Source organism: Augochlora pura, chromosome 9, assembly GCF_028453695.1.
Source record: "Augochlora pura isolate Apur16 chromosome 9, APUR_v2.2.1, whole genome shotgun sequence".
Lineage (NCBI taxonomy): Eukaryota > Metazoa > Arthropoda > Insecta > Hymenoptera > Halictidae > Augochlora > Augochlora pura.
Genome location: NC_135780.1, coordinates 11,722,660 through 11,748,272, shown reverse-complemented (window position 1 = coordinate 11,748,272; position 25,613 = coordinate 11,722,660). Strand labels below are relative to the sequence as shown.

The 25,613-nt window shown below is 43.9% G+C and overlaps 4 protein-coding genes across 6 annotated transcripts in view; 3 read left to right on the top strand and 1 right to left on the bottom strand.

Annotated features, from left to right (window-relative positions):
• Positions 1-13,458, top strand: part of LOC144474951 (uncharacterized) — a 14,794-nt gene extending 1,336 nt beyond the window's left edge. Inside the window, exons 2-3 of the mRNA XM_078190372.1 lie at positions 12,606-12,791; positions 13,284-13,458. Coding sequence (XP_078046498.1) covers positions 12,606-12,791; positions 13,284-13,370 — 273 coding nt within the window. The 3' untranslated portion in view covers positions 13,371-13,458. The remainder of the gene's footprint in view (positions 1-12,605; positions 12,792-13,283) is intronic.
• Positions 13,459-13,584: 126 nt separating this feature from the next.
• Positions 13,585-16,998, bottom strand: LOC144474949 (tRNA (uracil-5-)-methyltransferase homolog A). Its single transcript, XM_078190367.1, has 8 exons — positions 16,489-16,998; positions 16,123-16,281; positions 15,861-16,056; positions 15,658-15,785; positions 15,345-15,595; positions 15,032-15,266; positions 14,781-14,973; positions 13,585-14,667 (listed from the first exon to the last, which is right to left on the bottom strand). The coding sequence occupies exons 1-8, from the start codon at positions 16,777-16,779 to the stop codon at positions 14,219-14,221; spliced, it is 1,902 nt and encodes a 633-aa protein (XP_078046493.1). The 5' UTR covers positions 16,780-16,998; the 3' UTR covers positions 13,585-14,218.
• On the top strand, positions 16,954-19,702 carry Pnkp (Polynucleotide kinase 3'-phosphatase). Of its 3 annotated transcripts, none has more exons than XM_078190371.1 (9): positions 16,954-17,033; positions 17,345-17,492; positions 17,567-18,069; positions 18,156-18,401; positions 18,466-18,534; positions 18,608-18,877; positions 18,947-19,228; positions 19,306-19,367; positions 19,446-19,702. In XM_078190371.1, the coding sequence occupies exons 2-9, from the start codon at positions 17,351-17,353 to the stop codon at positions 19,567-19,569; spliced, it is 1,698 nt and encodes a 565-aa protein (XP_078046497.1). In that variant the 5' UTR covers positions 16,954-17,033; positions 17,345-17,350; the 3' UTR covers positions 19,570-19,702. The 3 variants fall into 3 exon arrangements, with proteins under 3 accessions (XP_078046497.1, XP_078046494.1, XP_078046496.1); XM_078190368.1 differs by having other exon boundaries at positions 16,966-17,044; XM_078190370.1 differs by having other exon boundaries at positions 16,977-17,108.
• Positions 19,703-20,076: 374 nt separating this feature from the next.
• LOC144475166 (putative RNA-binding protein 19) lies at positions 20,077-23,707 on the top strand. The gene is made up of 12 exons (XM_078190770.1): positions 20,077-20,215; positions 20,289-20,493; positions 20,571-20,752; positions 20,819-21,025; positions 21,099-21,366; positions 21,432-21,638; positions 21,715-22,649; positions 22,713-22,915; positions 22,990-23,106; positions 23,173-23,278; positions 23,348-23,471; positions 23,536-23,707. The coding sequence occupies exons 1-12, from the start codon at positions 20,180-20,182 to the stop codon at positions 23,595-23,597; spliced, it is 2,652 nt and encodes an 883-aa protein (XP_078046896.1). The 5' UTR covers positions 20,077-20,179; the 3' UTR covers positions 23,598-23,707.
• Positions 23,708-25,613: the final 1,906 nt, after the last annotated feature.

The following is a 25,613-nucleotide window of genomic DNA, read 5'->3' as shown; positions in this document are numbered from 1 at the left end:
CGCAGCTTTCGTATCACGTATCTCTTCGATTCAACGGTCCGCCCTCATCCGTAATTATTTTTATATCTGCGCGGCGTTTAATTGGGGCAGCCCCTGGCTGGAGAGTCGCAGCGAAGACCACCCCTTGATTCGTCGGTTCGCCCGTGATTCGCTTTTCAGCGAGGACGCTCCGCGGGTAGAATATTTCGCGACCCGGCAATTCAACCTTTCAAATCGCGGAATACCGCGTGAAAATTAGAGTAACCGACGCAAGAACCAGCGGTTCTTTGTGTTCTTGCAACTGGACCCGCCGTGAAACCCCGTTAAATTCGCGGGGAAAAACGCCGACTCGCCGGATACGCGAAGATAAATTCCGTAGAACTCGCGGTAAGAGAAACGCGATTACGATTGGAAAAAAGTGACTGTTCTCTTTCGGATGTCTTTGAACGATTCGATCGAATTAGAAAGTTCGTGAAACTCGATCGAAAGTTTCGACGTTTTAATGGCGGCCGCGTCCGCCGTCCTTTCTCGATTAATAATCCTCGAGACACCGAATAATCCGCGACGCGTCCTAGTTTTCCCGGCCACGGAAAAACGCGGTTTCCACAATTCTCTGGCAATCCAGCCGGCTGTTAATCCACGGGCGTCCGGTCGGTTCATTAATAAGCGAACTTCCGGTCGCGGTGATCGTGTCTATGTTTCGACGGCCAAATGAGACGTACTCGCTTCATTGACGTCGCGCGTCGGTCGTCGCTTAATCACCGATTAATGGAACATTCTTCCATGTTTCAACAATCACTTCCATGATACAGCTTCCTAGACGATCTTGATGTCATTCGTTGCTCCGGGGTGAAATCTTTGCGCTCCTTCCATCGACGAGACTCCGTCTTCGTTAAATTAACCTCTGCTTGTAAGTTATACATCTACGAAAATTCGTTTAGTCTTTAATATGCAATTAGGCTAACTATGTTAAAGTGACGTAAGTCCATTGGTATTGAAATTGAGATATTTAAGGGCAGCTTTTAATAAAAAATGAAAAATATACCTGACTTAAATTTGAGAAGAATAAAATAGTCATAAATACACTTAAATTCGCAGGTCCTATGAAAATAATGACAGCTATTGCGCGAATAATTTCCACGTCACTATTGTCGATAAAAAGAGGTTACAAACGGACTTAGATCATTTTTAACATAAACTGATTAATTGTTTTATAGCTTATTATATCGATGATATTCTCAGCGCAATTATTGGCAATTTTAATCGACACTTTTTCCGCCAATTATTTTATCACCAAACGAACCAACAAATACATGGACTTCGGATCCATGTTCCGTGAGGTTTCCCCGAGCCTAAAAGGGGTCCCGCATAAATTCCTTAGCTCCCGGGATTGTCCCACGCGAAGGTAACGGTTGTTGAAATAATTCCAAGTAACGACACCTTCGATCTTAATCTCGTCCGGCCTATTCCTCTCACGTTGCTGCAGTTATGGCGGTCTAACTTGCTCGAGGAGTTTCGACAAAGGTCGCCGAGCAGTTTGTTCTAGTTAAGAAGTTGATAAGTTCACCGGGTCCCCCCGGGACAGTTCCCTGAATACCTCCGGCTGAATCGCCTGCGAGAAATCCGCTGTCAATGTACCGAGACGCGCGCGCTATAAAGGTATAAAAAATGCGAGATATTATTTTTAAACAGATCGCTTTGCAATTTCGTTGCTGCCGAGAGAGAAGAAATTCTTCTGAGAATTTTGGCAGAAGCAAGATGATAGAATATCAACCCTTCGTACGTGTAATATATATCAGGGAGGTTTCTATTAACTGCAGATGCCTGGCTTAGCTGCATAATATATCATATGCATAAATAGCAATTAATCATGTGAAATAGAAATACTGTAGTGGGTCAGAGAAAGTGTTTTGGATTTCGAATTAAAATGGCTTCGAGTGTAAAGGGTTAGAGATGTGTTAGATATAATATATTAAAGTGATAGGGTGATTTAAGCGTGTTAATAAAATTCATGGGATAGTAATAATCGTATAATAATAATCATATTTGAAATTACTAAAGAGTAATTATGTTGAGTAAATATGTACACCCTTTATACGCAAACGTAAAAATTAACCGAAACGCATCTGCGTCCAGATTGCTTCAAATCAAACGACCATCAGACATATCCGACATAGTTCCAACATTTCAAAATTCTTTACAAGAACGCAAAAGCCCTATCTTCTCTTCAGCATAAACGCGTGTGACGCACACGCCGGATGCATGTAGGAAATCCCGGCCTAAGACAGCGGCCAGCAACGCAGGCGTTGAAGTCTCTGGATCTACCAGGCCTCTCGCGATCACTTCGATCCTCCCGATGAAATATCGAGCCATCTTTCTCGTCTCCGCGCGTCGTCCGACCTTTCTCCTATCCGACCTAAATAAAGAAAGGCTAACGAAGTCGTGGAGCGGCGAGGTTAGCCGGAGCACATTAGTCAGAGTCGTTGTCCACCGCGTAGCGAGATAAAAATTGGATTGCCGGTCCAGGGTTGCGATCACCGAGGGTCTAACGAGTGGATCGGCGGGAGCGCGTGCGCGAGGGCGGGGAAGAACAAACGGCATGCGAGCTCGCGGGCGATATGGTTTTTACGCGACGGCTAATAAAAGGTAACGCGGCGAGACGGTGCGGCTTTAATCATCGTTAAATCGACTCGCAGCCGGCGACGGGCCGTTATTTGCCGGCGGGGACGACGCGTCCCCCGCTGCGCGGCCGCAAACATTCGACCTGATCAACCAGGACGATCAACCGGATAATATATTTATCGCTTCGCTTCGTTCTGGCGACCCAAGGTTGCCACGTGCGATCCGCTCGACGGGCTCCGTCGACTCGTCTTCCGAAAAATCAGACAGATCTCCCACCCTTTCCCCGTCTCGTTAAATGGGTGAACCAGCTCGGGAACGTTTCGATCGCCGCGATGCGCCGCATTCCAGATACAAAATGCCTGGCAAAATAACAATTTACTTGAATCGATCGGATCGGCGATGTCGAAAATGTTCTATCCGCAGAGCCAGCGCATTGGATCCGTGGTAATTGTGGCAGCATTCCTCGGATCTCGTTTCAACGAGGATATAAATATCTTCTGCGATGAATCGTGACGTTAGCGAGTTATAAAAACTGAGCAGACGATGCGGTGAGTGACGATTCTTATGAATTGTTCGCGGCGGGGACACTCGACGATGTTCTTTGGAGCTTTTCGCGCGTTTAGGGTGTCGACGAGGTCTGTCTCGATGATGTCTAGCAGCGCAGTTCAGCGCGAGTCTCTTCGTTGCTATAGTCCGAGATTTATGTCTCGTTCGAGCACGTTGATTAACAGGATGTAGATATTTTCATGGCTAATCTACAACAAAAATATAAAAATATAAAAATCAAATAAAAGAGAAATAATTCCTCGTTAGAACGGGGGCAAATATGTTACGCCAAGAATCGTAGGCGTCGAAAGGACAAAGTTGAATAATTCGCGTCACCGACGCCGAAATCAGCGCGGTCGCGGCGAACTTATCTCCGGATAAAGCGCCAGATAATACACCTCCGAAACTCTCTACGCGTTCACGACTCCGGCTGTATTAATAATGGAATTTCTTCGTTCGAACCGGGGAAAAATATGCAGCCCCGAAAATTGTGGGCGTCGAAGGGCAAAGTTAAATAGTAACGGTTCAACGGTGATAGACCGGTTGATGCGATAACGTTCTTCGGAGCTTTCCCACGCGTCTCCGACGACACCGCTGAATTCATAAAAGTTATCCCATCAGCGCGGAGCATACGATCGTAGACGAACGACGTATGGAAACAACGTGATTCCGAAAGCGTCGCGCGCAACCGTCCGGAGCAACAAACTCGATTTCCGGCGCGGCCGAAGGATTCGCAGAAATCGATTTTACCGGAACCCGATTAACCCTTAATTAGGCGCATGGGGTCAGGGCCACTTGAAATTCAAAAAATAATGGCTTACAGTCTTCAGAGCGTACTAACGCTCTTTCTAGCTTCCTCACTCCCTGTTTTCTTTTTTTTTTTAAATATTTTTAATGTCACAGTAAGTATTTGTTTCTTAAAGTTAAGTATATCAAAGAACTTTATTAATTACTATAGAAATCCATTAAGTTTTATTCCTTTTTGATACTCCTTTCCCAATGTTTTTTGGGGGTCATTTAAGACCCCACGCGCCTAATTAAGGGTTAAAAGGAACGAGCCCACGAGGAACCCATTAGCACAGGACCCGATCCATGTCGGGCGTCAGAGCTCCCGCCGCGGTAACGCGGTGGTCCACGCTCGTTTTCCGGTCCCGCTTCCGCCCACGTGTCCAATGGAATTATTTCGGCGAGAGACCGCGAAGCGCGCGGCCGCATCTCGCCGCGGCATAATAAAGCTCTCTCGCCCACCGTTTGCAACTGCGGCCGGACGGCCTTCGGCAATTACGCGGCCGTTCGTCGCCGCAGAATCCGACGGACCTTGCGACGATCGATTCCGACGTTAACTGTTCCCGGTGTGTACTCGCCGATCGCGTGTTACACCGCGCGACAAAATGATAGGACATCGCAAAACCTTTCTCTAGATTATTGCTTTTGAGAAACACGAAAAATTCTGGGGTGTCCTATGATTTTGTCGCGCAGTGTAAACGATAATCCCGGGACAATTCCTTCGGCCGGTAATTTGCGGATCCGCCGCGAACAAACGTCGGCTAATTAATCGACTTACCGCGACTAGCGCGATTTGTTCGAGTCCGGCATCGCGATATTAATCACGGCGGAGGAGCATCTGTGCCCCCGGTTCGCTGACCATTAATCAAGCCTGCTTGTAAAATTGTATTCGCCTGCCGGATAACAGTTGACAATCTCCGAGTTCGTCGATCAATGTACAATGCATTGCGTCGGTCATCCTTAGATACATAGAGGAAAATCTTCTTCGCATCGTTTTCCACGATGAATACTTGCTAGAAAGGATACGGTCGACTTTTAGTATTTGGCTTTGAAATTTAGTATTTTGGCTTTTAACACTAAACGTACCGGCATTTTTCTATACCTAGTCTTACCATAGAATTTTTGTCGGTAAATAATAAGCTACGAGAAAAACGGAAAGTGGGAAATTGAATAATCGGATGACATAAGAATTTACAGAAAGTCAAATGACCGACAGAAATAACAATAAATGTAAGAATTCGAAAAGTAAATTTTCAAAAGGGGTCATTTGTCCCCTCTTGGTACGTTTAGTGTTAATTATCCCGTTGTTTATACGCAAAGGTTTGGCGCCGCGATCCCTGCGAAAAAAGGGTTCGACGACGACGAATCGGACTTTATCAAAAATTCACGTCGACGTTCATCGCCGCGGTCTTTTCTTCCCGGACAGATCTCGCGAGGAAGTTCGAGAGAGAGATATCGCCGCGCGTTCTACAGCGGGACTCGCATAAATCTCTCGCGCCCACGCAAGACGCGAGTCTTGCCGGGGGGGGTTCGCGGGAAGACGGTCGCGTTCTCCCTTGAACGCGTATTTACGAGAGGCAACATCTGCCCGGCGATCTCTTTAATCGCTCGTAAACGAACAGCCGGCGTTGGAATCGCCTCCGCCGAGGGGTGAAACTTTCCCTCGTCTCCGGAAATCTGGGAAGAGAAACTCGGGGAAGAGCGCCGGCTCCACGAGACAACGACGCGCGCTGCTCGGAAAACGATGGCCAATTTGCGATTTGCTAAACGCGAGAGCAGCGAAAGGTCAAAGTGTGTTCAGTGCTAAGGATGTCGTCCATCTTAATATTAACATTTAATACAGTTTCCAATCATCTACGCTGCTAGTATTAATAATTGATCGAGCGACATGGGAGGCTTAACGAAATTTCATTTGTAATACAGCAAGTAAGTGGAAGAGTGTTTTGCGAAGATAGAAAGTCTTCGTTGGTATTAAATTAATTAAATTGTTATAATATTAACACTTTACCGACTTATAAATCGACTTTCACCCCTGATTGGCTAACCTCTGAATCGTTTGTCATGGTAATCAATAATTTCATACCTATTATCGATATAAATGTGTTAGTATTACTATACAGTATAGTTAGACTACTTATCTTATATGAAATATATAATAATTATATGAAATAGATAAAATCAATAGCTTATATGAAATAGATAAAATCAAAATAGAAAATTTAACATTGAGCTAAAATGAGACACCCTAATATTTGGTCGATTGTCGGAAGGCTCTGCTCGGAGCACGAAATAAACCGGATTTTAGTGAGCATGGAACCGTGAAGTTCCTCGAAGAACTCGGCCGACGTCGAAGCAGCGGTGAGGTTCGCGCGAACGGGAGAGCAAAGCTCGATTAGTCGTGGGCGGTAGAGAGCGACGGGTTTCGGGGTTGCGTGGAGGAGGAGCGAACTGGTGTGTTCGCTGTTCTCGGATACGTGTACCCGCACGCGTAAACAATCTTTTGATTAATTAGAAGAGTCCCACGTAAACCGTGCTCGGCGATTCCCACGCGCACACGGTTTCAGGGATCGCGGTTAACCGCCGACATGACAGGCCGGTGAGAGATCATTTAGCACCGGACGCGTCGCGACGACGCAGAAAACGCGAGATCTCCGAGTAAACTAAAACATAAACGAAATAAATTGTTATCGAGGAGCTTCTCTGGGAACGCGGGTTCATTTCCCCGCTGTTTCCCGGAAAAATAGCAAGCGTTCGGACGCAGTCGACGATCCCGATTCGCAGATGGATCGGCGTGGATCGCCGGATGCCGATGGATCGCGATTCAATTACCGATAAACAGGAATCCGTGTAAGCGCGTCCGCGCGTTCCGCGGTTCCATTATCGATGGGATTCTCGATAACGGCGACGAACAACGGGCCGGCACGGAGGACTCCGAAAGTCGCGGCGATTTTAATTAAATCGATCGACTGGCGTGCTCGCGGAAGCTGGAACTCGGCCAGTCCTTTAAGCGATCGAGGATTAAGTCGTTCTTTGTCGCAGGCTAATCTCGCGTGCTAGCAATTCGACGAACCGTGCGTGTTTGAACTGTCGATGATCAGCGTTGGATTATCGTGGCGTCGATCGAGCTTTGTTTGCCACGCTGCTTTATCATAGATTCCTTTTTTAACGCGACAAAGCGCAGGAGATTATAAAATCTCTTTATCTCTTTATCAATTAATTTGAGTTTTTCGAGAGTTTCCGAACAATTTCGAGCGGTCTTCGACGATTTCGTGAAATCCTTCTTGACAGTATCTTGATAGCTTGTTCGGTGGCCGTGTTTGCGAAAGAGGATCGTGCAAACGCCGTCGAAGATCGCGCGTGATCGCCTAATTACCGTGGCGCGAGTTATCGAAGATTGTAAAACGGGGAAGGGGGTGGTGGAGCGTCGTTCGGTGTCCTCGGTCGTCGTGCGGCAAAACGGGCGCGCTGATTTGCGAGTGAATGTCGCAATTAAACGCGACCGTGATCGCAGACAATCGACACCCTTATGTCCATAATATCCGGACACGCCCCCCCGGCAATTGGTTTAAGTCGCGGCGTCGATCCGCCGCGGAATACAAAACACCGCGAACGCGATTGCTATGACACGCGGCACGCATTCGGCATGATTCGGCCTCACCCGTGACGTATGATCGATCGACGACCGAAAGTTGCGGGGACGATTCGGCGTCGCGGTTTCTCCGAAATTGTGGGGTCCCCGCCGCGCGTTTCGATCCATCAACCCTCTTTTCTAATCGCGAAAATGCTGCCGGCCGCAAGAGGTGGGCCGACGTCGCGTGTCCACTCTATGATTTGTCCCTTCGTGCAACGAAACACCGCCGGAAATTCCCAACTAAAATGCGAATAAACGCGTCGTTCCGATCTCAAGGCGACAAACGATAACGAGATGCCGATCTTCGCGATTTTTTTCCTGGGAAACTATCTAATAATTATTCTCGAGATTTTCAGGATAATTTATCTCGTGCTCGAGGAACATGTTGGAATTTTTTGATCGAAAAATATGTAAGAATCGAGCCGAGCTGAAGGCGGTTTTTAAGCGTTCGACGGAACGACGCGTGGGTATCTGTTTCACGTGGAATCATATTGCCGGGGCTTCTCGCGATAGATTTATCCCTGTTCCGTGGACGTTAACGTCACGTAATCTCGGCCGTTCCTTGATCGAGGTGTCCCTTTCACGTCACCGTTCCGCGGCCGAGAATAGCCGTCATCCATTTTCGGGTGACGCGTTTCCCTAGACGCGCGCCGTCCGATCTATTCCGCGTGATTTGACGCCGCGTCGGACGAATTCCAGATAAAAGATCGTGTCCCCCGTCTCTTTCGCAACGTCTCGCTGAGAAGACGAACGACACGTGACCGAAAAATGCTGTTTCACTTTTCTGCGCTCGTACGTCTTGCTCGTGTCCCGTGACTCGTGTACTCGGAGATGATCCCATTACTCCGACATAGAAACAGAGAAAGATATTTAATAATAACTTATTAAAACGCAAATATTATTCTGCCCCCGTAAAATTAGGAATAAAATTCCGTTCCCTTGTCATCAATATATTAACGTAATTACCAATTAAAATTCTCATGCAATATTAATCGAAATAATTTGTTGAACCGTAAATAAAATTGCCGCCATTTTCGAGACATTTTGTAGAAATTTGTTTATTAATCTCCGACGTTAAATAGACTGTTGTAAAAAAGATCTGCCGGTAGAGAAAGCGTTAAGCATTCGAGTAAATTTAAATGTCAGCGTTCGAGCGAAGTTAAATGGCGACCACACGGCTTTCCGATCAAATTTGAATACGATTGGCTCCGTTGCGATAATAAAAAGTGACTAAATTTTTTTTGTTCGCGCTGGATTACCGGAAATTAAAGAACACGAACGGTAGAACTGGGTTTCCCGACGAATTCCATAGTTATCTAGCAATTTTCATCGTGCGACGATCGGCGGTCGCACGGAGTTGGTTCCGAGTTCAATTAAATGCGACTCCGTAGGATTAATACCCTTGTCCAATAGCCGACGTGACAGATAAAATCATTCGGAATGGATAGCGCGCTATTCGAGGGAACGGCGCTTCGTACGTCCTGCGGCAGGTGTTACAAGAGAATACCCGTGACAGACGATCGTATCGCGGGACAACTACTATCGTGGTTGCAAGGTAGCTACGCCGATGTCTTCCTCAGTGTAGACGTCTATAGATGCGAGGAAAAACGTCACAGGTCACGTGTTTCCACACTCGAGATATCGTCGTTTAATATCCCGATCGCTAATTCTTAATATTGCTGTATTTATATTTATATTATTTATATTTATTATTTTATATTAGTAATAAACTCGCTAGCTTCAACAGAGGTATGGATTAAATTGAACAAAGATGGTGGAAAGTAAATAAGACATAGAAATTAAAAAGAAGGAAAATAGAAGAGAAGAAAAATATATATAAATTAATTAGGGGCGTTTGTACGATTATACAGTGTCAAAGATATCATTTGCAATGACGACAGAGATATTGCAGAGAACTTTCGTACCGACGACGAATTTAATTCTCTGCAACATACGTCTTTGTAATTCGGCGCGACGCGACGCATGCGTCGCTCGTGAAAATTTATCATTTTACTTTACTAATTATTTCGTGGCCGAGAGCGCGTTCCCACGCGAGTCTCGGTAAAAACTCGCAGCTCCGCTCAATTTTTCATTCTCCGAATCTTACGGATTTAGCCGACCATAAAACATGTATACCGACGTGCAAAAATAAAAATAAAGACTCACGGACTGAAATTGTTTGACGTCGATGTTCTTTTCTTATACCGCGACGTTCTTTCTGTCGGTCGTCGTTTACGGGACGAAACAATCCATGAAGTTAGGGTGTAGGAGTTAGGGCAGCATCGAGTCCACCATGATCACGTACCCTGTGAACAGTAATGATTTTTAGCGTGGAAATTTATGACAGCAATGTGTTAATAAGTAGTGGATTAAATTCAAAACACGGGGACCGTTTAAAGGGTTTAAGATCGCTGTCGCATTCCGTCGACCTTTCTCATAATATTCTCGCGCATCCTCCCACGGTTATTGTCGTCAGTCATTGTCCAAATCTATTGTAAATTATTTCGCATTGAGCGGTGACAATAGCGGGCATAAATTAAACTAATTCCTGACGAGATTTATCTTTCTATTCACATATCAGTTATTCAAAGCAAATTCCCAACTTCGAAGATCGCTAAACAATTTCATTCGCCTATTATTAAAACGTGGGCAGCATTCTAATGATTTTTGTCTTAACCGAGGATCAACGGTTCCATTGTTCATAAAAATCCTTTCTCTCATCCGTTAGACCAGTGCGAGGGTGTCCAAGGAGAAAACTAATATCGTGTTTGCAGCCAATCGAACCAGCTGGGACAGCGGATTCGGGGTCGGTCCCGTTTATTGGCCGAGCAATCGCCTCTATATCGTCGCGAACGGAACAATAATCCAGCCACGGGACCGTCATAACTGCCAGGCGACTCTGGCGTCGATATAAAAGGTCCGGCTCGCGGGGGCCGCGAGTGCCGCTGGGAAATCGCGCTGAACGAATAACCGACCGCGTTTATGTTTGTTTGCTGGCCCGGCATCGGCACTTGCTGTTCCGTTTCCGAGGGAAATCAGAGTTCCCCAGCGAAAATCGTTTGCCTTCCGGTTGATTCCAGCGCGTTAAACGAGACCGCCGCCGCGCCCTTCGGGACGATAATACATTTTGATTGACGCGTTTGTATATTAGAGTCGCCCACGTTCGTCGACTTCCTATCTTTCCTAGTCCTACATAAATTGAGACAATCGTTGAAAATATATATTTATATTTCAAGAATATTAACGCCTTCAAGAATATTATATCTTTTTAGTATGAGAATTTTTATTCGCATAAAATTCTTTTTTCCCCATTTCACTAGTACTTTCATTATGCCCAAGGGTTAATACTGTTTATAAATAAATAATAATTATGATTAAAATAGCAGTCACATTTTTCTCAGTAAAGTGTCACAATTTAGATGAGTAGGGGCCAAAGAATTCTCAAGAAGAATTTTTTACTACTAATTGCTCAAGAACCGCTCGATAGATTTAAAAATCGTCAAGTCGACTTTCAACGCGCCGAAACTCAAAACCGGAAAGGCAAAGCAATCGACGAAACCGTGCTAATAAAGTTCCAAGAATTTCGGCGCGTGTGCAAGGAACGAGTTAACGAGCAAGTACGGCTCGCTGACGGTAGTTAAAATCGGAAGAGGAACGTAGCGATCGGGCCCGACTCCGACGCGCATCCCCCAACGACACGAGACTGGCTGCGAGCAATTTGAACCGCGTACGGCTAATCAACGCGATAATTAGATTCCGGGACGAGTTTGCAACTTTCGGGCAGCCCCGAGCGGATAATCGAGCGCGCCGTTCCGGTAAACGGTGGCAGGAACTTTGCCATCCTCGGGAACCTCGTTTTCCATCCCCCTCGATCTTCGTTTTTGTCATTTTCGCGACGGCCATCGCTCAACGAAATCACACGCCGACTATAATCCAGCGGCAACGATATGTCTGCATAAACAAGCAATGAAGCGAAGACCGGGCGAGATCACGGGCGCGAAAATTGACCGCCGCGAGCCGTCCGTTCGATGGTGAAATTATTTTTTAACGATGTCCCGTGTGCGACGGATGCTGCTGGAACAGTCGTCGTTATCCCCGCGTTATTGCATCTCGGCCGACAAAGGGGGACAACAAACGTTATTTTCCCTCACCGAAAGATCCTGGAGCCGCGCGCTATCCACGGCTCTTTGGCTTCCTCGCGACCTGCAACAAAGAAACATCGTCAGCTAATCGAATAAGTTCCGGCGATATTATACCGCGAGCTCGAGAAACTCGTTATCGTCGACATCAAAGCGAGAGAAATCCGACGACACCGAAATGCATTACCCCGTTCCTTTTGTTCCTTCGGCCGTCCTGACTGAAACACGTCCGACAAGATGGCTGCTCGCTTTCTATCGAGGCATAAGCGATTCGTGCTCGCTAAAGCGGTCGATCCGTTGCCAATTCCTCTTAGACCTCTTCATAAACTTCCGTTTGAGTATTGCTGATATTAACGCAGAATCGTTGATTAAATTTAATAAATGAATACCGTTCACTTCGATGGTAGATCGTCGATAAATACAAATGATCCAATAATCTCGGAGAACCCGTCGCATAGGTCAGAGATTCGATCATTGATCATTTCAGTGTGAAATCGTCGAATCATGGAAATGACCCAGCAATCCGCTCATCCTCCGTGAACGCGCGCTTATCACGAGTAGTACAGCGCGGTTTAGGATCGGTTTTTTGGGGCGGATGGCCAAACAAGGCAGTTAAAACTTCGCGGCAATTATCCGCGCGACTCTAATTATTTTTAATTAGCGTGAACATTAAATATCGGAAGGGGTAGAGATCGATGAGACCGGCGGAGGTGATAAAAGGCACGGGATTCGCGGACCCATATTACACGGTGCCCGCGCAGCTTGACAGCATTCAATCGATTATCGCGTAAATCCGCGCGCGTGTAATTAACAGTTTGCGGCTTGGCTCACCATTATTGTCATTGTTATCCAGGATACGGACCCGTCGTCCGTCGCCGTATTACAATTTAACGGTTTCGCAGGTGGTGGTGCCGAAGAGGGCAGCCCTATTGTTAGACCAGCTGATGGTCGCGCTGCAAAAAGCGGTGGACAATCAAAACAGGGGCGAGCTGGGGAGCAGCAGATCTTCGTACTCGAGATCCTCCGGGCCTCAAATCTCAGCGGGGGAATCGCAGATTGTTTCGACCGGGGACGAGCAAACGGTGAAGGTCCTGTCGCCACACACACAATCACGAGCTTTTCCTCCTTAGCGTAGCATTATTTGTCGCTAGGTAATTTCATCTGATGAAACCAGGAAAGGGTGCTATTAGGATACTATCCGCTTCGAGGATGATTTTATTTATTAAGAAGCAACGTTAACGAGGAAAGGATGTATTTACGAACTATTGGATATGCGGCGGCAAGTCGTGGGATCGCGCCTCTTCGTCCTCTGATTAGTGAATGCCAGGATCTGATGAGCAGACTTCCGTCTATACTAGAGACAGAAGACTTTGCCTTACTTCTACCGTTTTTCGAGGAAGCCATTAGCCTCTTTTTATCGCTTGAAAGTCTAGCTCCGTAGATCCTTGTAATTCAACGTAGATTATTCCAAAAAGAGTCGTGGTTCCGTTGCTTTTAATTTCAACGAAGCTGCGGAAGGTTTGATAAAGTCGCCACGGAGCTCGGGTAGAGGAGATTCTAAATAAATATCGATCTTGCAGATGGACCTGCAGCGACGTGGCCAATCGAAAGGACGTGTGTACTGGCGGTGCTACTTCAACGCGGTGACATGCTTCAAGAGAAAGTGATAACAAGCTGTCCAATAGTTCCAGCCTCGCCTTCGATGTCCGACTCGACGACCCCGTATCATCGCCTCTCGAATCTCTTTCTCCGTGGCGTGCTTCTCCCGATCGGTCCACACAGCAGACGAATAAATCGCGGAATTAGGCCCCCAAGTCCCACCAACGAGATTGCTCGGCCCTTCGTCGCGAGTCGGGATCGCATTTCAACTTTTTCTCTATCTTTCTCTCCTTTTCTCTCGCTTCTTCTGTATCTTTCGAAGCAGCATCGACCTCCGCTCCATCGAAATACATGTGTTTTGTCAAAATATGTTATCCCCCATGGCTTATAAAATGACACCGGCATGCTAGACTCACGATTAAACGTACTCACTTGAAACCGTATCAAACAAGACGACATCCGCTATGCTAGTTCTAATTGGCTCACGAAACATGAGCGATCCCTGATCCGCGTCTACACCGAGATGTCCCTATCATCTACATCTCCTTCGCTCCCATCAAACAACCCTGGCTCTGTCTTTACTTTAAGGTTTTCTGGGCACGACACGCGTACGATATCCAACGGAAACGTGTCCACGACGCTGGTCTTGGTATTATGTCGAATAAAGTGATTATTCAGATTACAAGATTGTGTACAAGAGGCGCTTGGTTTTATTCGAGTCACGGCGCCGCAGAGCTCGCGAGTTGCAGCACTGTGCAAGGGAATGGCTCAGCCTTTAGCAACCTAATCTACATAGTACTTGGCAGAGCTTTTACAGCAGGCGTCGACTATTCTATCGAGGTTGTCCATACTTGTTTAACTCCCAAGCTTTCCGAATCTAATCAGCGCCAAAACATATCGCAAGGAGCCCTCATCGCTAACTGGAGGGCTCCTCGACTTTTATAGCAAGGTTATGTTCACCTACATCTCCTTCGCTCCCATCAAACAACCCTGGCTCTGTCTTTACTTTAATGTTTTCTGGGCACGACATGCCAACGATATCTGGCGGACACATGACGTTCATGACGCCGGTCTTGGTATCCTCCAAGGGATCAGAGGACGGCTCCTCGACTTTACGACCAAGGCCGTGTGCTTCAATCGCAACGGACAGCCTCTGCAGGCAGATCAACAGCTCGCAGTGTTTCGTGTAAGGAAACATGTCAACGGCGACGGCTTTGACCGGTACCAATGGGTCGCCGACGTACTGCTTCGACGGAGGTCTGGCCAGATCCACTAAGTTCCCCGCAGCTGCCCGAGGGTCGCAAGCGACATAGACCAGTCGGGACAATTTGGCCGCTTTGCGCAGGGTCGATACAGCGCGTTGATCTAGAATATTTTAATGAATAGAGCCCCAGCTAGTTTGCTTCCGTTAGATCGCTGCATATAATCCCTTTTTCATATCCATCGACCTTTAAAAAGAGTCTAAGAAATGATCTTACGAAGTCCTGCGCGAGGTGGGTCGACCACGGCGACGATGTCACTCTTTGTGGTCCTGCGGATCACCGGCGTCAGAATGTCCTCTGCCTTGCCAACAAAGAACTCGCAATTGGTTACGTTGTTCGCCAACGCATTCTCCTTGGCGTCCTTGATTGCGTTTTCCACGACCTCGAGTCCGAGCACTTCACCGCAATGCTGCAATTTAGCACGTTTAATAAAAAGGTCCATGAAGATGTCCAGTTGACTAGTTTACCTTCGAGAACGCTAGACCGATGGTCCCAGTACCGCAGCAGATGTCCAGCAACGCAGTGTCTTCATTCGGTGCTGCTAGGTCGATGGCAGCTTTGTACAACAACTCAGCAGCTGATGTATTCACCTGGAAAAACGCCTGCGGTGACACCTGGAACTTCATGCCCAGCAGCGTCTCCTCTATGCATTTCGAGCCAGAGATATGAAAGTAATTGTCACCACTCAACCCGTCGCTGCTCCTAAGCAAGAATAAACATAAATAAACATAATAAAATCCCCAACGAGATCTCCTCTTGTCTTTTGCATTGGTTGTTTACTTCTTGTTCATTAGCTGAAAGTGCAAGGATGTGACGCCGGCTTCCGCACCCTTTCCTGTTTCAAAAAAGTCCTTTAGCTGCGTCTTCAGTTCTTCCAGCTTATCGCCGGTCAAACCCTGAGGATGGATGCCTACTATCACCATGAGATGTCCACACTGAGTCGTCCTAACAGTCACTTGCCTCCAGTGACCACTGTGATCAACTGGTTGGAATGGTTTCAGATCCGACTTTCGCATGAACTCTTCCAGTACCTAAAAGTTGCTAGTGCCAATGACAAGTCTAAACCAGAGAGCTAGAATCTCAAGGAGCTTACTTTAATCACAGCCTTCATTTTGCTGGGAATGTGGCAAAGGTTGTCTATTGGTCCCACCTCCGTGGATCCAGCTGCATAACTGGATAGTCTGAAGCCTATCATGGTTTCGTTACTGACTGCACTTCTACCTGCATGTTGATGATACATTGTATTCCATTCACTTTATTAACATTATCAGCCTAAATAATAGAATCTCCAATTACCAACTGTGAATTCGCACTTGTTTCTGTACTCTGTGATCTTCTCTGCTCTGAGAATGGGAAGTAATTCACAGGGCAGCCCTTCGTGCATCTTTTGTTGATATTGTAGCCAGTACATAAGATCACCCTTACTGTTTTTCAACATCGTATTACAAATATTTACCAGAACAGACCTCGTTTCTTTTTGCTTCAACTTCAGCTAAAAGTAATACAATGTCCTTGTTATCTCCATGCCTCTATTTTATATTCCAATGATTACTCTTACTTGATCAGGGTAAGGCATATTCCACAGTGGTATAGTGTTGCATTTAATTCTCTCATCGACAGATAGTTCTTTAAGACTGTCGTTTGTCTTTAAACGCTTATTTCCACTTTCCTCTTCCAGCTTTCGTTTCACAAATGGATCTGGAGCTGGCTTGGCTGCCTGTGTCAGAAATTAAAAAACAAAACATTCAAAAGTTCATTCAACATCATTGCCGAGGCTTCCTGGTGTAAGCTGTGCAGAAAATATTCCTTATGACCACAGCTTACTCCAATATGGTTTGAACAAGTGACAGTTTGTATCTTAAAATTCAAGATTAAGTGCTAACAATTGTTATTGTAAAATAATTGCTAAGAAATAGTCATTTACCCGAGCAGTAAGTTTCGAGTTCTTCCAAGCAATCCCATTCAGCTTTTCTATGGCTTTTTTGCGATTCTCTTCGTTTCTGAAGGATACATAAAGCCAACCACCTCTTCTCGGTGGTTTCACTTTGCATGTCTGTAGCTCGAGCTTGTCGTTTAGAAATTTTTTGAATTCGCCGATCCCGTAATACTTTGGCAGACCATGTATTTCAATTTTATACTTCTCTGATGTGAAGTCAACCCTGTCAAGATATGCGTAGGGGTTCTTCTCTGTCTCCGAGGATTCGTTCGTAGTCATTTTTACCAAAATTCTGTTCCAGTTACAACCCACAAGATGCCCGTGTCACTGAACCATTATACGATTCTCTTAATAAAGAATAATTATCTATTTCAATTAAGTCCACGTGTTTTTCTTTCCCTCTATCAAAACACCACGTGCGGGTAACTGCTGTGTAAGGTTAGGTGCGCGTCGGTCCCAACCTTCTCTGACCGACACGGCGAATGCGAAAATGATTGGACCGAATTCGCACTTGCAGTCGGTGAAATTGATCGGTACGTTAAAGGTAAAGAAATTTTATGAAAATAATCAAGCATTTCTAATTGATACTTATCAAAGTGAATAAATATGTAAGTAGCAAGCAAACTGAGAGTTTGTTACTCTTTTCTACGAAACCTACTGTTACTATTTTTATTGTACGGTTATCTAAAAATCGTTACGCAAATATAATGCTGTACGTACATTGTCTCCATGATGTCTTTTATAAATTTACATGTATATATCTCGTTTCGTGAAAATTTCTGTAAACTGACATGGACATAATTATTTCATTTTTATTATAGATCTGATATTGTTTTATGTGCAGGTTATAATGACTCAGGAAGCAAAAAGTTGTTATCTAAAAAGCAATGATAAAACCTTATTGACAGTACACCTGCCACATCAGAAACCAGTTATTGTGGGACGTTGTCCAGAGACCAACATTACAGATTTACAGTGTTCCAGAGAGCAAGGTCTATATCCCCTCTTTTATTATTTACCTAATCAATGTCCAATTAGATTTAACAACTCTGCTAATTTTTTGTAGTTAGATTTTGTGCAGATTATCAAGAGTACAAAGTTTCGTTTCAACAACTTGGTAAAAGGCCTTGTGGGTTCAATGGGTTCAAGACTCGTAAGGACATTAAATTTTTAGGAAAACATGAAGACTGCTTGGAAATCTTATATGGTAAATATGCATATGAAATAGAATTCAATCCTCCTCCTCCTCCGAAAAGCCTCTCTTCTGAGAAAAGAGCTAGAGACATAGATGAAGAAACAGAAAACGAGGAATCCTCTTGTAAAATAGCTAAATTCGAAGAGGATAGTTTAAACTCTGATACTTGTAACAAGAAAGGAGAAGAGAAAAGATCAATAAAGAATACTGAAACCAGTATTCTCAAATTTTTAAAGAAAGATAACATGAGTTCGGATAAATTGAAAGATGATACCAACTCTAAGGACTTAAAAGATCAACAAAATATATGGGAAAGTAAAGATAATGGAGCATTATTAATGTACACGACGCACGGAGTAAAGGGTCGTTCAAAGGTACTTAAACAACTCAAGAAGAGTGTATGCAGAAATTTAAAAGATAATTTTTATTTTTAATTATATAATAATTTTTTTATTTTTAGATAGCCGCGTATGATATGGACGGAACTCTGATAAAAACTCGTTCCGGCTTAGTATTTCCAAAAGATTATGATGATTGGCAAATTATTTATTCAGAGGTATGTGGAAAATTAAAGAAGCTCCACAGCGAAGATTACAAGATAGTAATTTTTACTAATCAAAGTGGGCTCGGCTCTGCAAGACTAAATGCTAAATCGTTTAAAAATAAAATAAAGAACATAGTACAGAGAATAGGAGTGCCGATGCAGGTATATTTTGAACTATATTTTATTGAATTTCAATTGCAATTCATTATATCAAATTTATTTGTAGGTTTTCATAGCCACTGGGCACAACATTTATAGAAAACCGACCATTGGTATGTGGCAGAAATTGGAAGAGGTAGGTGTCCAATGAATTTATTGATTAGTACCTGCGTTTGCGAAAAGCTGCATATAAGAAATTAATTTTTCAGAACAACGATTCCATACCAATCGACAAAGCTAATTCCTTTTACGTGGGAGATGCAGCCGGCCGTCCAAAAAATTGGGCTCCCGGAAAGAAGAAAGATCATTCCTTAGTGGATAGATTATTAGCTTTGAATTTAGGATTGAAATTTTACACCCCCGAAGAGCACTTTCTTGGGCAGAAGGAAGCACGTTACCAACTGCCCACGTTCAATCCAAGAAATATACCAACTACTGAAGTGTGCACCGGGGGTAATATGACTTCGAACACGCAAGAGGTAATTAAAGTAAAAACAATGCGTGCATAATTCTCAAATAAATTGTCAGTTATTTAATTACTCTCTTAGATAGTCCTAATGGTTGGATGTCCAGGATCAGGCAAATCCCATTTTGTTAAGAATTACTTAAGCAACTATGGATACGTAAACAGAGATACTCTTGGGAGTTGGCAAAAATGTATTAGAGCTGTGGAGAAACACCTGCTCGAGAAAAATAGCGTGGTTGTGGATAATACAAATCCTGATCCTACGTCTAGACAACGATATACAGAAGTGGCCAAGAAACACGGAATTCCTGTTAGATGTTTCGTCATGACGACTAGTAGTGACCACGCAAAACACAATAATAAGGTGATAAAATACTAGTTGATAATTACAATTACATGCAGAGTATGTAATATTCTATCCTATCAATTTTTTTGTTTCAGTTCCGAGAACTAATAGATCCCACTCACATCAAAATTACTGAAATAATAATTAATTCTTATATGTGAGTTATTGAAAACAAAACTAATTGTTCGCTATTATTACGAGGTAATATAAATTTAATTAATTGTATATTTTTTAGAAAAAATTATCAGTCGCCAACATTAGAAGAGGGTTTCACGGAAATCGTGCAAGTGAACTGTGTCCCAACATTTCAGAAGAATGAACTCCGAGAGCTTTATGAAATGTACTTACTCGAAAGCTAATGATATTAATTATTTCAAAAGATATTTATTTCGTAACGATAGACGTGTACATAACCGTCCCTTAGAACGGTTCTGATTTTTGCTTCAAAGCAACTATATTCGAACTATTTAATAAAGTAATACATTCCACCTACTTGTTTGCTATTATTGGTTCGCAAGTCATCAGAGGCACACGGCGCGTAATTCGTTTTGAAATAATAAAATCTGTGACCTCATAAGATGTCTCGGAAACGTATTTACCAAGTCTATTTTTGCATCTTTTTACTATTTAAAAAGCTTAATTTGCCTCAACACTACTTCACAGTCATTAGCTCCATATAATTGTCGATTTCGAATTATTTTCCATCTTTTTTTTTTTACTGTGAGGATAGCGCTGTATGACCTGTAAATCGGCGACCAATCAGAGCAAAGAAAATTTCTACGTTAACTCTTTCTAACAGATCGTGCTGCGGCTTGGGGGTGAATAAGAGTAGGATCCATTACTGTATATGTATTCTAAGGCTGAACTGAAAAACCTGGGGAACCTAACCTCCTTAAAACCACATGGTATACTTCTGTACGGTGTGGCAATGTAAACATTCTGACGTTTTGTGATTATGACTGATACAAAATGTCACGCTTGATAGTAAAAAATTTGCCGAAAGGTGTAAGTAGTAAATATTAGTCGTATAAATATGATAATAAGGTTAAAAGAATTAATACCCGATGATACTTGATAGATTACAGATACAAAGTTGAAAGAACTATTTAGCCAAAAGGGTTTAGTAACCGATGTGCAATTAAAATACACAAAAGATGGAGTGTTTCGGCGATTCGCGTTTATTGGATTTAAAACGGAAGAACAAGCTGTTGCTGCAAAGGAATATTTTGACAAAACCTGTATAGACACTTGTAGAATATCTGTTGAACAGTGTGCTGGATTAGGTATCCTAAAAATGACAATATATTAAGACTGCACAAAAATTGCTAACACAGTTTATTTGATACATTTAATCTCATAGGGGATTCTTCTAAACCCAGGTCATGGAGTAAATATGCATCTGACAGTACTAAGCACGGTGTCGTTGACAAGGACTCTACCGATATTGTAGCAACTGAATCTTTGGATAAGACAGCAAAAATTGAAAAGAAAAAAGAGAACAATAAGAAGGATAAGAAAGAATTAAAAGAAGCATTGAAGAAAGTATGCTTTTATGTTACTATATAGTAATAATAGTCTTGATCCAACATTAACACTAATTTGTTTTAGCACAAAGATGATCCTTTATTCGCAGAGTTTCTTGAAAGTCATGGGGGAAACAAAGGTTTATGGACTAATGACACTCTATTAGATGATAATGAGGAGGAGTCTAGCAACAGTGAAAATGATACAAATGGCAGTGACAAGGATGAAGAAGACAAAGAAAAAGAAGAAGAAAAACCAAAAGTAGCAGACAAAGTTATATCTGATTTAGAGGTAAATAAAATTAGTGTACATTGTGAAATTATTTATCCCTATAAAAATAATAATGTTAACTGTTTTTCTGCAGTACATGGAAGCTCTGAAGGGAAAAGATCAGAGCACAATAAAAAATATTGAGAAGAAAACTGCATCCAAACGCGGCCTCCAGAAGTTTTTTACAGTGAAACTCCGTGGATTAGGATATAACCACAAGAAGAAAGACATCAAACACTTTTTCCATCCGATAAAAGCAAAATCGATAAGAGTACCGCCAAAAATCAAAGGAATAGCTTTTGTCGGTTTTAAAACTGAACAACAGCTCAGAAAAGCAATGCTGAAGAATAAAAGTTTCTTAGGTAAAAATCTATGAATTAACGTAAGTTATACGTTACTTTACAAAATTATTTTTCGGTCTTTTCAGATGGAAAACAAATATTTATAACAAAGTACGAAGAGAAGGAGAAAGGGGATGCAGAAGAAAACAAGAATGAGACGAACGTTAGGTGGAAGAAGCAAGAAGAGGCACTGAAAGATGAGGAGAATATAGCAGAGTCTGGAAGAATATTTATACGAAATCTATCTTACACCATAACGGAGGAGGACATTCGGAAACTATTTGAAAAATATGGTACGTCCCAACATCTGAAAGTTATTTAAATAGTATGATAATTGTTACTGTGTTAATCAATTTACTTTCACACCAGGTCCTTTGACAGAGGTGAATCTTCCCGTGGATAAGGTAACCAGGAAACTAAAAGCTTTTGGCACGGTGACCTTCCTGATGACCGAGCACGCCGTGAAAGCATACAGCGAATTAGACGGTACCGTCGTCGATGGCCGAATGATGCACCTTCTTCCTGGTAAGGCAAAAGTCGATCCAATGGATGTGCTTAACGAGAAGGGACTGACCTACAAGGAGAAGAAAGAGTTGAAGATGAAAGCGACTGCTGGGTCCTCCCATAACTGGAACGCTTTGTTTCTGGGTCAAAATGCGGTGGCAAATGCAATCGCAAGTACCTTCAACACAACCAAGGAGAAGGTCCTGGAAGACAGCTCATCAAAAGGATTGAGCGCCGCGGTGAAGCTAGCTCTGGGAGAGACGCAGATAGTCCAAGACACCAGGAGCTTCTTGGAGGAGAATGGAGTCTGTTTGGACGCGTTCAATCGGCCCGCGGAGAAACGATCCACGACCGTGATCCTGGTGAAAAATTTGCCTGCTGAAACCCCAGCACGGGATCTCCGTCAGTTGTTCAGTCAACACGGTGAATTAGGTAGAGTGGTATTGCCACCATCCGGAATCACGGCCTTAATAGAATTCCTGGAGCCCTCCGAGGCCCGCAAGGCATTCACCAGACTAGCTTACACCAAGTATAAACACCTTCCTCTCTATCTGGAATGGGCTCCTGAGAATAGCTTCTCGACGGCTGCCCAGAAGAGCACAACAGACCTTGTGAAAGACAATAAAGAAAAACCAAAGGACGCGTTGGAGATACCTCAGAAAAAGGAAGACCAGTTGAAAGAGGATGCAAGCGAGAACAACAAGGTAGAAGAAAGCGAGGATGAAGAAGAGCCCGAGCCTGATACTACTCTGTTTGTGAAAAATCTAAATTTCTCCACAACAGATGAAATACTGAAAACGGTACTTGTTTTACTTTATTAAGGTTTTTAGGGTTTCTTCTTAAGACTAATCTTAAATGTTTAGTATTTCAGTAAATGCGGACCAATCCATTATGCTAACGTGGCGATGAAAAAAGACCCAAAGAACCCAGCCCAGAAAATATCCATGGGCTACGGGTTCGTCAGATACAAAAGGAAAGCGGACGCCGAACGTGCCTTAAAGACTATGCAGATGACCGTACTGGAAGGAAAAACCTTAGAATTGAAGCGCTCCGAGAGAACTTTAACGTATGCTATTTAGTTTATTCAAGATCTTGGTTAATTCATTCTAAATGGTATTCATAGATAAATTTTAAACATAGAACCGATGCAACCACCACGAAAAAGACTACCAAAGTATCCACAAAGGCCGGCACCAAAATCCTCATCAGGAATGTGCCGTTCCAAGCGAATGCTGCAGAAATAACCGAGCTCTTCAAGTATGTTTTCCCTGTTGCTTAAATTTTTGTGAATCATGATTAATGAGCATTCCAACCAATCCGCAGAGCGTTTGGGGAGCTGAAGGCAGTCAGGCTACCGAGAAAACTGGTCGGCGTGGAGAAGCACAGAGGTTTCGGATTTGTCGAGTTTTACACGAAAAGCGAGGCCAAGGTATAGTTTATAAACTGGTGTCGATGCGTCCTTTTCTTTGGCGATCAATTAAATCCCTTCTTTTTGCAGAAAGCGTTCAAGGCCTTGTGCCAGAGCACTCACTTGTACGGTCGAAGGTTGGTGCTGGAGTGGGCACAGAGCGAGGAGGGCATCGAGGATATCAGGAAAAGAACTGCCAAACATTTTCATCAAGGTATGTCCTCCCAATGATCAACTACCTAACAAACATCCGTATCATTAACCCGACTCATTTACAGATAATACAGAACCAAGAAATAAGAAGGCTACCCTCAACGCTGAAGACGTCGGTCTAGAATAAGCTGCGCCCTAGAATACGAATTTGCATAAATGTACAATTCTAGACTTGAAGCAGAGAATTACTCATCGACTCTACAATGACTTGTACATAGCAACGAATAAACTATTAATTCGCGAAGGCTTCGCTTTATTATCTTGCCAACGCGTTCCATCCGGTCGTCGGCTGGCAGCGATTCAAAGCTTCGTGTCGAAAGCGAAAAAATCATCGTCGAGGGTGTGGAACGGCATTGACCTTCGCGTCACGTCGACAGTTCTTTCTCCTGCCTCGGTTTTCTCGAAAATACTTTGGATTTCTGCCGCGTCGCGGTTACTAATGCCATGTATTTGGGTTCTTGATAGTGTTCTCGACGCCGTTTAATCGCCGAACCACGTCCCGGCCGATTTAATTGCAACCTCGAGACCGGCTGTTGCACCTCGTTCCGATGCAAGAATGCCTCCACTGGTTTTCAACCTGTTTGCGACCATAATCGCAGAAATCGGTGGAAGCCGATTTTATGGCCGGCGCTACGGGACCAGGACATTAACTATTTTCTGTAATTTTATTTCAAACCTGATGAAATACTTCTTTTTGACATCAGTAAGAGTAGAATTTAGAAATGTTTCTTGGGCAGAGCGAACAACATACTCTCGCGAAACTCAGCAGACTAATTAAATAATATTTCTACTATGTTCTTAAATTTTGTAGTCGGTTGCTGTCGGATAATCGTCATTTGTCGTATATATCAAAATAAATGATCTCGGAGTGAATTCCTTTCACTCCTTCATCCCCTATTAATCAACTCTAATCCCAAAGTTGTTCAGGGCGAGGATTCACATTTCCAAATATTTATAGACCAGTCGCGGTTCCCAAAAAAGCAAGGCGCGGCTCGAGAGATTTGCATACATTCCTGGATGGTCCGGTTCGAAAGAAATTGGCGAAAAAGCGTCTGAAAATACGACGGTCCCGCGTTATCAATATTAAAAGACGCCCATGGAGGGAAGAAATGTTTGCCTTTCACCTGCGTAGCCGAAGACGAAGGTAGGAGGGACTAGAAGGTGGAGGGACGACCCATGAAAGTAACAGTGCCTTCTCCGTGTTCCGTCCGAGACTCAGTCCTTGTATCCCAGCTCTGGAGAACGGTGGAGAAGCTTTCTCGCGCGAGTTCCAAGTTGTGCCACAGCTGTGCGAAGGTGTCCGAGGCACAAGGTCGCGAACCGTGCACCGGAAACGCGTGCACCAAGGACTATCGTGTCGAAGCAATCGTGGTGCGCTATGTGCTCGAGCTGATCCAATCGCGAGAACATTCGACACAGGATAGCTGCTGGCTCCAGCTACCAAAATGGACTGGGTGAGTCCCCCCTCGTCAATATCCTGACGAACAACTCGCAAAATCGATTTTACTGCAAAGAAGAGAATTTTCCATATTAGTTTGTTGTAATAGGCTCTTCAATTTTAAAAACACGATGAACATCGTTAAAACGATTTAGGGCAGGCATCGTTAGGGTAAACGTAAATCGGTGAAGATCAATGACACGAGACTGATAAATCAGATAAGATCTACGAAGAACAGAGCGATGATAAGACCTGTGTAGGCTTCTTTGGAAGAATCAATTGCGAAAGACTAGAGATTTACTTCAGTTTATCTATTCGGGATTAGGTAGGATTCGATTTACATCGGTTTCCAAAATGCATTGTAGGCCCATTGCAGATAGTTCAAAATTAAAGATAAGCGGCTAGAAGGTGAGCAGACTAAAGATACTAGCAATGAAAAGACTGAACGGAAAGCTGTTACGGGAAAGATCGATCTCCGATAGAAGACACGAAGCTTTGCCGATACGGTCAAGAAGATCGAGGATAATCTCGCCGGTAGGGGATTTCTAGTTGCAGATTAAGTGTCCCGTATGCTTCGGCGACCCTGTTGCGGGAGAGCTCGACGCCAGGCGCGCAGATGCGAGCCGATAGCTGGCAGTATAGCATCCATCGCTAGTCGGAGGGTTCGCTGGAACGTGTCGATTGGCACTGTTAGCTCGCCGATAA